Source organism: Brugia malayi (assembly GCF_000002995.4).
Source record: "Brugia malayi strain FR3 genome assembly, contig: Bm_v4_Chr4_scaffold_001, whole genome shotgun sequence".
Taxonomy (NCBI): Eukaryota; Metazoa; Nematoda; class Chromadorea; order Rhabditida; family Onchocercidae; genus Brugia; species Brugia malayi.
The window spans coordinates 11,693,682-11,705,556 of record NW_025062478.1 but is presented as its reverse complement, the minus strand read 5'-3'; the positions used below and the strand labels follow the sequence as shown (position 1 = coordinate 11,705,556).

Sequence of the window (11,875 nt, the reverse complement as noted above, 5' to 3'; positions counted from 1 at the left end):
AATTTTGTTATATCCTTTAAAAAAACTTTTTTTTTTCCCTTTCACTCTGCAAGTAAAAACGATGAAATCATTGCATTTAAATGCAAAAAAAAAGGAAATAAAATAAAAAAACGAAAATTATGTTTACAAATTTATAAACAAAATTAATATAATCATTTAATCATACTTAATTACATATTTAATTATAAAATAAAAATTCACTATTAATATTAATAATCATAATTTTCCTCTATATATTTCATTTCAAATAACAACATTCAATTACAAATATTACATATCAAAATTAAATGTAAATGCATGCATGTACACAAGTAATTAAATAAACTTGAAAAATTAAAATGATGATTTAATTAATTTGAAACAATAAAAAAAAAGCAGAGAAAAAAAAAAAGAAATTCAAAAGTTTCAAGGAAAAAGGAAGAAAAATTACAAATACTTTCTCATTCATTTAATACTAAAAAGACAAAGTCTAAAACATTTTAATGATTTAAGGCCTAGCAACAAGAGAAATTTAAATTTTTCATCGATAGTTCTGGGTTTTTTTGTGTATTCGACAAATATATGTCAATGAAAAATTTTGGAAAGGAAAAAAAAAAAAAAAAAAAAAAGTGAAAGAAATTCATTTTGGTTGATATATTCATTTCATTGATTTCATTTTTTTATTTCTATTTTTTCATTTTTATTTTTTATTTTTTGTTTTTTGTTTTTTTTTTTTTTTTTTTTTTTGTTTTTTGATAGAATACAAAGTGCGCAACAAACTTTAGGCATAACTAATCGTTTTTGAAAAGATATATGTTATTATGATGATGATGATGGTGGTGGTGGTGTAAGGTCTAAAATTGAAATTTTTGAATTTCCTATGGAAATAGATAAAAAAGAAAGAGGGAGAGAGAGAGAGAGAGAGAGAGAGAAATACGGAAGGAGAGAAATTATAAGAGTTTTGTTGAATGTAAAATGAAACGAATAAATAAAAAGAAACAAATGGATTAAGAAATTAAAATAGGTAAAAAAAATGAATGGATAAATAAACAAATAAGTAAGTAAATAAATAAATTAGTCCAGTAAATAAGCAAATAAGTAAAAGAAAAGTAAGAAGTGTAAAAAGAGGAAAATTTAGTGATTTAATATTAAAAATCCATTTATCGTTTTCTTCTCTTTGATATAGATTTTATTTAAATTTTTGCAATTACAAATAGAAAAAAGAAAATTGTAAAACTTTTTCGGATGCAATTGTATTTTCAGATGTTAAAATTGTATAAATTGCAATTTTAAAACTTTATAATATATTTGAAAAAGAGAAAAAAAAGATAGAAGAAAAAAAAAAAAAAAAACTGAAACTTTTTTCAGGAAAGTCTTTTAGGAAGGAACTAAAAGCTAATCGGAAAGTAAATATATTTGTTGATTTTATTTTCTTAAAATATGTTTTTATTTTTTAACGGTTTATTCCTTTCTGAAATTTTTAAACGATAAAATATGCTAATAAGTTTTGCTAAAATTCCATGTTTAAATTTCACATTAAAATTTAATCATTGTAAATTTTTTGTGACATAAAATAAGAACAAAAAAATATTACTCAATTGAATGTACAATATTGAAATTTTAAATTGCCTATCATAATCAAAAATAATTTAATAGAGAATTGAAATGATAAAATAATATAAAAATAGCTATGAACAATGATGCTAAGAGGAAATTTAAAAAGAGATGAAAATTGGAATGATAGATAAGTATGTATGTTGTAATTGAATTGCCCACTACTTCACCTCAAAATAAACAATTGATTACGTCAGTGTTAGCCAAAAGCAAAATTTATTTTATTTTTGACTGATTAGCATTCAACTTTTAGCAATAATTATAATAAATACAAAAAGATAAAATGAAGAAATTTTTGATAAAATTGAAAATTTTTCTAATTAGAAAATTATTTTTTAATTAGTTCAAAAGCAAAAAAAAAAAAAAAAAAAAAAAAAAGAATCTAACATAAATATGATTGAATATTTTTAGTATATAATTGTTAAATTAAAAAAAAAAAAAACGAAAATTTTTTTTTTTTTTTTTGGAATATTCAGAATATCTAGTAGAAAGTATTTTGCGAGTGAAAAATTATCTAAAATATATTAATGTAGCATAATATTATTTTGAATATTTGTTGAAAAAAAAAATTATTCCAAATATTTCTAAAGAGAATTATCCGGATTTCAGGACTCTCAGGAATATTTCAGATTAGATTTCAGGTTATCCGATAGCAAAGGAAATATTCCAAATATTTCCATAAACAAAAGATAGACATTCCTGTAATATTTCTAATGGAAACTACTCAATTTACATCAAATAAGTAAAACGATTGATTGTCTAATGTTCATTACATGGCACATTAATCATTCACTAGGCTAATCATCTATTTGGCCATAGGGCCATATGAAGCAATTTGTTATTTCTTTTCCATACAAATTATTCGAGACAAAACTCGAAGATTATCTAAAAGTTCAAATTTATGCAATTTAAAATTTAATAAGCTTTCTTTAATTTTGCCAATTTAAACAAAAAAGAAAAAATCCATTTTATTTTCTTATTTCACAATTTCTCATTCAAAATATAATTAATTTTTTCATTTTATCATTTCGTCATTTTTTTTTCTTTTCAAAAAAAAAAAAAAAAAAAAATCCAATTTAAAAAATAAAAAAAAGACGAAAACAACTTATCACATAACAAATTATTTAAATTTTTTCAATTAGTATATTATCGAACCAAATTATTAAGAGATTTTTCTACTTTTACTTTCTTTTTATAAATGATTTTAGCTAAGAAAAAAAAGAGATGAATAGTGATTGTGAGAAATGTAAAGAAAAATAGAAATTGTAATTTAATTTAAAATTTGAAACTAAAATTCATTGATTATAATAGCAATTCACCAATTACAAATATGAAGACTCAGATGATTTAGGTGCAAAGGTCAAATTTTACTTTGTTTTTTCAAGTAATTTCTTATCAGTTGGATTAACATTGGTATCTTATTGTGGTGAGTAATCGTTTGAAAAATTTTAAAAAAGATTTTTAAAAGAAATTTAAGTACAAAAGATGCAACATTAATAGCTCATAGGTTATCAAAACAAAAAAAAAAAATATATCTTTGAAAAAGAAGTATAAAAAAAAATTTTTTCCGTCTGTAATTTAAACAAAAAAGTTTTTTTTTATTTTAACAAAGTTCCCTAACAATGAAAAAAACATTATTGAACAAAAATTAAAATGAAAAATTAAATATTTTTATTGAAAAAAAAAAAAAAAAAGAATAATAATTTACTAATAATTAACATTTTCAAATTATTTCAAATTAAAAAAACCATTTTAAAATATTTTTTTAATGCATATTTGCTAAAAAAAAAAATTTTCCACAAAAGTATTACTTAACAAATAATAAATAACTGACTGAAATATTAATTCAAATAAAAAAATACATTATTTTATCACAGAATAATGATAAAAATTTTCTTTTAAAATGACAATAAAAATTGTTCAAAAAATTTTTCATATTTCAAAATTTCTTTTTCAAATTTCCGAACAAAAAATTCACAGATTTCAAAAAAAAAGAAAAAGAAAAAAAGACAATGAAAGGAAATTATATTAAATCATAACATTTGTAAAAAGTTAAAAAAAAAAAAAAAGAAAAAAAATTTTTTCCTTTTATTTTAAACCTTTTAGTTAGATATAAAATATAAATATAAATATATATATGAGATGCTTTTTGCTATTTGAAATATTATCCCACTGAGAATTAAAAGCGATCATTTTCATCTTATGCTCCTATTGCTATGATTACATTTTGCGCCAACTAAATCAATCATCTTTTTTCTCTCCTTTCATTCTTCTCTCTTTTACATTCCAAAAATCTCTCCTCTCCTCTCTCTCTCTCTTTCCCTTCAGACAACAACAACAACAACAACAACAAAAATATGACAAATTTTAAATTAGATATTCCAATTTAAATATGAAAGAATTCTTTCTTCGTCTTATACAAACTAATTTACAAATTATGATTGATCCAATAATTATTTTTTACCATTTCAAAATTATACCTAAAAATTTTGATAAATTTTAAATTAGATAATTAAATTTAAATGAATATAAGCTTTTCTCGTTACACTTTACATACTTTAATTTATATCATACAACAATTAATTTTTAATAAGTTTGTTTGAATTAATTTTAATTTATATTTGTAATGAGTATGTAATATAAATTGTAATCAACAAAAGTTATAAAAATTAGCAATGGAAAAATTAATAATAATTTTAATAAATTAAGGTAAACAATTTATTATTTAATTAATGCATAATTATTTTAATAAAAGTATAATTTATAATAGAAGAAATTTTTCATATGGAAATTAAAAAGAATGGAAAAAGAAAGAACAAGGAGAATATGCAAGTAGAAATTTTGAAATTTAATTCTTTTTTTTACCTGGAATTTTTCTAAAAAAAAAAAAAAAGAAAAAACTTCTATCTTAAAAAGATTTTTTCTCTTTTTAATTTTTTGAATAACTTAAAAATAAAACTTATAAGTTTGGCAAAAAAAAAAAAAAAAAGAATGCAAATAATTCGTACGAAAAAATATTATAATTAAATAAAATAACATTAATAAATGGTAATTATTATTCGCTGAAAAAAAACTTTGAAGTAAATAAAAAAAATAATTTTTGTTAAAATGATTCATAAATTTTTGCTCAATTTTTCACTTCTATTTGCTATTTAAAAAATTTTCAATGTCAGATAGAAATAAATCAATAAATGTAAAAATAAATAAAAGAAGTTAAAGTGCTTTTGTCTCAAATACTTTTGTCCACAATTTGATGGCATATTTGCGCATATTCCATATCTAATATCTCTCTTTGAAACTTTTTCCTTTTTTTTTTTTTTTTTCATTTTTATTTTTTGTTTGTTTTCTTTTTTTAATTCCTATTGATATTTTTTTGTTCACATTTTAAAATCTTACATAAATACACAAATGTATGCAAAAAAAAAATTTCTATAGTTTCTTTTTTGATACAAGAAAAAAAGGGAAAATAAAAGTTAATTTTAGAAAATTGAAAAAAAAAAAAGGAAGAAAAAATAAAAAGTTAATTGATTTTTTCTATTCAAAATTCAACTTCAAAACATAATATATAAATGAATGATTTCTCCTTATGATTTGTTCCTTTTTTCTTTTTCTTTCTTTATTTATTTATTTACTTTTTTTTTTGTTTACTTCATTTTTTTTTTTTTTGTTTACTTAATAAGAATACGCTTTTTTTATTAACCTTAAAAAGTTAAATAAATCATATTGAAGTTTTTATTTCACACTTTTGTTTCCCTTTTTTACATGCTATAAAATAAAAATTTTATGAGGTATTCCCCCCCCCCAAAAAAAAAAAAATATGAAATGCCTAATTTAAAACGGATTTTATTCATTCTCAGAAATATTTTTCTTGCTTCTAATCAAATGAATTTTAAATTGTTTCAACGAAATATTTGTTTTATATGAATAGATTATATGAGAGTAATATTATTGCTTAGAAAAAAAAAAAAAAAGAGGAAAGAATAGAAATAATTTTGAATAAAAATAAGAAATAAAGAAGAAAAAGATATGGAATTAATAAAATTCATGAAAATTTAAAATTATTAAAATTATCAAAGTATTCAAATACATTTATTGATTTATACAATTAGTCATTTAATTAGCAATGATAATAAAAATAAAAATAGACGAAAAAATATTACATAATATGGAAAAAAAAAAGGTAGAAAATTATAATTTCAAACTATAAATGATATTAATGATAAACAAATTTAGAGAAGCTAGTCAAAAGCACCAAAAAATTTCCAACATGTGATTGATTAGAATGATAATTTACTGATGATGAAGAAATTTAAAAAAAAAAAAAATATTTTTTAACTCCTCAATTCTTTTCTCTCTCTCTCCCTCTCTCTCTTCATAATAATTTCTTATGATAATCTCTCTTTCTCCCTTTCTATCCATCTCGCCTTTTTCATTTCCTGATAGAAATATTTGAAATATGATAATTAAATTTATTGAAATAGGCTAATAATATGAAGCAGTTGACATTTTGCTATCTAAGAAAGTTTCAAGTTTAATTTTCTCTTCTTCATCATCAAATTTATCATTGAAATTTTATTACTTTTTTCTTTTTTCAATTCAATTTACTATGTATTGAAGCTAAACAAACAAAAGCAAAAAAAAAAAATTAATGAAAAAGAAACACAAAAAATTTTTTACTAATAATTTTGAAAAATAAAAAAAATTTTAATTTGTTAAATTACTAATAATAATTTATTAAATTAAAATTAGAAAATAAAAATTATGTGATTTTTTTGCAAAAACAGTAAAAAATTTTTGCAGAACAATACAAAAACATTTATATATTTTCTTCTTTTGTTTTTCCTTTAACAAAATTCTTATGAAATTTTGTAATTAAAAAAGAATTTGACATTATGCTATCTAACAAAGTTTCAAGTTTAATTTTATAAATAATAAGTAAATTAATTAATCAATTAATAATTTATTAAATATTAAAAAAATAAACAAACGAATAAACAAATAAATAAATTTACATTAATAGCATATGGAGATGGAAACCAAAAAGCTATCGCACCATTTATTTTTCATCTCATTTCAAATTAAATTTCAATCCCATTTCAATTTAAAATTTTTAATGCAATGTATATTAGATGCACTATTTTTAATGATTAATTTGATTAAATTGCTAACAGAAACGGGTTGAAGTGTCATAGCAAAAATAATTTTAAAAATAAATGAATAAATAAATACATGTCAAAAGTAAGTGAACAAATGGACAGATAAATAAATAAATACATATATATAAACTAATCAAAAATAATAAATAAATAAATGTTAACAATAAGCAAACTAATATGTAAGTAAACAAGTAAACAAATAAATAAATGAAAAACAGTTTGCTAAAAGGATTGCATTTACTTGCTACCAAATGTTTAAAAAATAAATTAATAAGCCACTAAATAGCCTCAGAAAATAATAAAATCTAAACAAATAAATTACTAAATAACTTAACAAACAAATAAATTAATTAAAGAAATGAATAAGCAAACAAATAAATAAGAACAGATTGTTAAATGGATTGCATAGAAATATCTGTACCAAAATATTTCAAAAAATAAATTAACAAAAATAAATAATGAATGAAGAAACAAATAAACAACTTAATTTATCTACTAAATTATTAATTAAAAAAAATTAATTAATTAATAAAATAAGTAAATAGATAAACAGATGAATAAACAAATAAACAAATAAATAAATAAATTGACTAATTAAACATTAGTTTTTCACACATATTTTGTTTGATAAATTAGATTGAAAGATAAAAAAAAAAAAATACGGATGTATTTATGATGATATCATTCTTTTTTTTTCAATTTACAAATGCAGAAAGAATGAAAAAAAAAAAAAAAGATTTGAAGAAAGAAAGACGGAAAAGATTTAAAAATTAGAAAAAAAAAATATTTTTTTAAATTTAAGCGAAAAAAAAAATTGGAGAAAAAACTTTTTTCCATCGCTTATGCAATTGCAAATTTGTAAAAATAAAAGGAAGAAAAAAAGTGAAATTAGAGAGAGAAAAGACAGTTTAAAATTCATTTATCCTTTTCATTTCATTCAATTCACTTTCTCATCTTTCTCTCTCTCTCTCTCTCTCCCTCTCTCTCTCCTTCTTCTTCCCTTTCCTCCTTTTTTTTTTACAAATTCTGTACTTCAAATTTTTTTTTCCTTCCTTTTACTTTCATTTTCGTATTTTAAGAATTAATCGTTTATCTTTTCTTTTCTTTTCTTTTTCCCTTTCTTTCTTTCTCTCTCTCTCTCTCTTTCTCTCTTTCTTTTCTTTTTTTTTTACTTTTGTTTGTTTCCTATTTTTTTCCCTCGGATTATTATTTGAGAAAAATAAGCACTATGAATTATTATATCACATTAAAATTCATATATTAGATTGTTATTTGCAATAAAAGAAAAAATAAAAGAAGGAAAAGGGAAAGAGAGAGAGAGAGAGAGAGAGAGTGAAAGAAAGAAAGAAAGAAAAAATGTGAAAGTGAGTTTTTTTTATAGGTTTTATTTATTTTTGCGAGAGAATTTCTCTTTGAATTTTTATCTTTAAAAAGAAAAACTATTATTATTTAATAAATTATAAGAAAGAAGAAAGAAAAATTTATTAATTTTTTCTTCTCAATTTTTACCATAATATTTGCTTCGATAATAATTTTATTAAATTTGATCAATTAATTAGTATTAAATTGACTAAAGTAAATAAAATATATATCAAATCGGAAATTTTAACTTTCAAATCATAAATACTAGTTCAAATTTTTCTTTTTTTTTTTTTGCATTATAATTATTATTGTATCATTTATTGTTTTATTGAATTAAATTTATAAATAATTTTTGTGATATGCATAATTTCTGATTTTCTTTTAAATTATTTCATTTCCTTACTTTAAAATCTTTTGCACATTCTTGCATGTTTGCATTCATTTTAATATATTTAATTAATACACAAAAAGTTATAACTTAATTTAGAAACTGTAATATTAAAATGTAAATTGAATAGAATTCGATATTTTTGATTTATTTTTTATTTCCTACTTAGCAATATATCCTTGAAATAAGCTTCATTAATGAATATTATAATTTGCCCATTCTAATCATTTTCATTCTTTTTTTTTTTCTTTATTAAATTTCAAGGTCATACCTCTTCAATTTTCAATTTGAATTTAAAATTGTTTGTTTTTTTTTTTTTTTTTTGCTAAAACTGTTTTATTTCAAAAAACATGTTAATTCTACTTTATCCAAAAAGTAATCATTGTTAATCGAATTACGTTGCAAATTTTTAACTTATTTTTATTGATTTGATTGAATTTTTACTTTTGTTATAACCAAACTTATTTCATGCAAAATTTATAAAATCAAATCATTTTTCTTTTTTTTTTTTTTTCTTGGTGTTGATGTAAGAATTTTTTGGATATTCTTTTTAAAAAAAAAAAAAAAAAAAAAATTCTTTTTTAATTTTTTGTTGGTATAGTTGTTACTTTCATATATCATCGAGCAAACACAAGAATTGGCGCAATTATCCGGTTATTCAGTGAAATGCATCTATTTATCAATAATGAATAATGACATATTGGCTAGTAATATTTATTTCATTTAAGCCTGTCTCTATAATATCTAGCTAGCAGATTTAAATTTATTTAAATTTAATTCATTTCAATACTTCAAAACATTCAGTATTATATACAGCTAACACAAATATATATCTAATATCATTTTTTACAGTTTTTTTTTTTTTTTTCTTCTTTTATTTAAAACTTTAAATAACAAATATTAAACTATGATAATATTGAAGTAATTAAATTAGCCATCAATTTATCAAACATATTGTAATATATAGTAATAATTCAAATATTTGAAAAATGAAATATTGATTTGTAATATTTCTTAAAAAAAAAAAAAAAAAAAAAAAAAAAGCATTGAAAAGATTATCGTTTACTTTCTAGTAAATGATGAATTTCTTCTGCACTACGATTACGAGTTTCTGGCATGTAATAATAAATGGAAAATGTTGTAATTATTAGAGGAATGATGAAAATTAGAAAACTAAGTGGTCCAATTAATTCCTCTAATGGTAAATATATTATTGGACACAGGAAACAGGTGATATACTGCGCCGAAATGGACAATGATTGTAGTTGAGCACGACAATATGGCTCGGCTAATTCGGTAGCAATAAACCATGCAACTGGACCAATACCAATACTAAAAAAAAAATTAAATGAAATTGAAATTTAAAAATACTAAAAAAGCATTCATCGTATGTAATTTTTTAATCATAAATAATAATTAAAAGATAAATGTATTCATTAATTTAACCGAATTTATTGATTTAAAAAAAAATAATAATAATAATAATATAATACTAGTATTTAAGATATTATTTTAAATTACAGCGAAAATGATAATAAATAATTTTGAAATTCTAGGATTGTAGTAAGTCAATGCTTTAGGTTACACATAAAAAAAAACAATAATAATAGTAATAATTTATTTTATGGTATAAGACTGGAAATCAATTAATTTGTATCATTTTTATCTTGTCTAAATGAATGAAAATAGAAACCTAAAAGAGAATAGGAATAATGCGAAGAGAAGAAGGAAGCAATAGCCAAGCCAAGAGTAATGATATTGGCCAAAGGCCCATACGAGTATCATCATTCCCATATTTATCAATATTAAACTTATTAAACTTCCAAGAAGTAAAAAACGGCGTCCAATCTAAACGAAAAATAAGGGAAAATATTTTTCTTTATTAATTATTCTAAAATATTTAAGAAAAAAAGAATGAGTAATAATTAGAAATTTTTTAATTATCAATTAATATTATTGAATAATTGAATAATAGTTATTATTTGTTAAAGGAAATGCAAAATTAATTATTGTTTACAAAATTTATACAATTAACTCATTTCATTTATTAATTAAAATTAAAATTAAAAAAAAAAAAAGAAAAATTTCGAAACTAACTTTATCAATTGTAATAGCTTGTATAACAATTCCAACGGTACCAGATAGTCCTGCAAGACAATTTGCTAATGACGCAGTAGTTGAGGTGAAACCAATAGCGCCAAGAAGAGCTGTGCCAAAAAATACCATCGCCATTATACCACAAAAACTTACCGTACAATTTAAAAGTATTGAGAGAAATAATGCTCGGCGAGTTGCTCTAAAATAAAAAAATATAAAATAATGATAATAAAAAAGTAACATTTAATCGAAATAAATATAATCTATCAATTTTAAAATTAAATTTTTTTTTTTTAAAAAGAAAAAGAACAAAAATAAAAATCGTTCAATTATGCTATATTTTAATAATATTATTACTATTATTACTTTAGCATATTAAGTATAACTGATAAGATATGATATAAAATTGCAAATGATATAAAATATCATTTGCAATATTAAGTACGACTGATAAGATATGATATAAAATATCATCTGCAATATTAAGTACGACTGATAAGATATGATATAAAATATCATTTGCAATATTAAGTACGACTGATAAGATATGATATAAAATATCATTTGCAATATTAAGTACGACTGATAAGATATGATATAAAATATCATTTGCAATATTAAGTATGACTGATAAGATATGATATAAAATATCATTTGCAATATTAAGTACGACTGATAAGATATGATATAAATGTCATTTTTAGTTTTTCATTCCATTTTTTAATTAAAAAAAAAAAATTTAAATCCATTCAAATGTTACAATATCATTCTTCTTTCTTTTTTTCTGCTTATTAGAGCAGAAGATGTTTCTATTTCAAATAAAAACACAATAATAGCATATGAATGATTAATTTATAATTTTGTCAACAATCAAATCAATTCTGATTAAAGATTAAAGATTATAATAAATTAAAAGAAATAAAAACCTATCATTGCAAAATTTCATCCAATTAATAATATTTTTGACACTTTTCTTTTCGTTATTATTTTTTTGTTGTATTTTCAATCGTTCCATTTCCTCATCTATTTGACGATCATTTTTCCAATTATTGTAAAATTGAATTGATTCTTTTGCCGCATTTTCATTCATTTGTTTCAGAAAATATAATGGACTTTCATGTAGGATAAAAATTGCATAACAAATAAGCATTAAGCACGGAATCATTTCCATAAAATAGCCATAAGGCCATAAATTTTTAGTGCCAAAAATTTGTGGCATACCAATCATTGATGCTAGCAATGCACCAATATTAGTCGATAGGCCAGTTAATGTGCCCAT

The 11,875-nt window shown here is 20.4% G+C and overlaps 1 protein-coding gene across 1 annotated transcript; it reads right to left on the bottom strand.

Moving 5' to 3' along the window:
- Positions 1–9,554: 9,554 nt before the first annotated feature.
- Positions 9,555–11,875, bottom strand: Bm4938 (Uncharacterized protein; the record flags this gene model as incomplete). The annotated part of the gene is made up of 4 exons (XM_043082478.1): positions 9,555–9,831; positions 10,193–10,347; positions 10,597–10,795; positions 11,523–11,875. The coding sequence occupies 4 exons, from the start codon at positions 11,873–11,875 to the stop codon at positions 9,555–9,557; spliced, it is 984 nt and encodes a 327-aa protein (XP_042938412.1).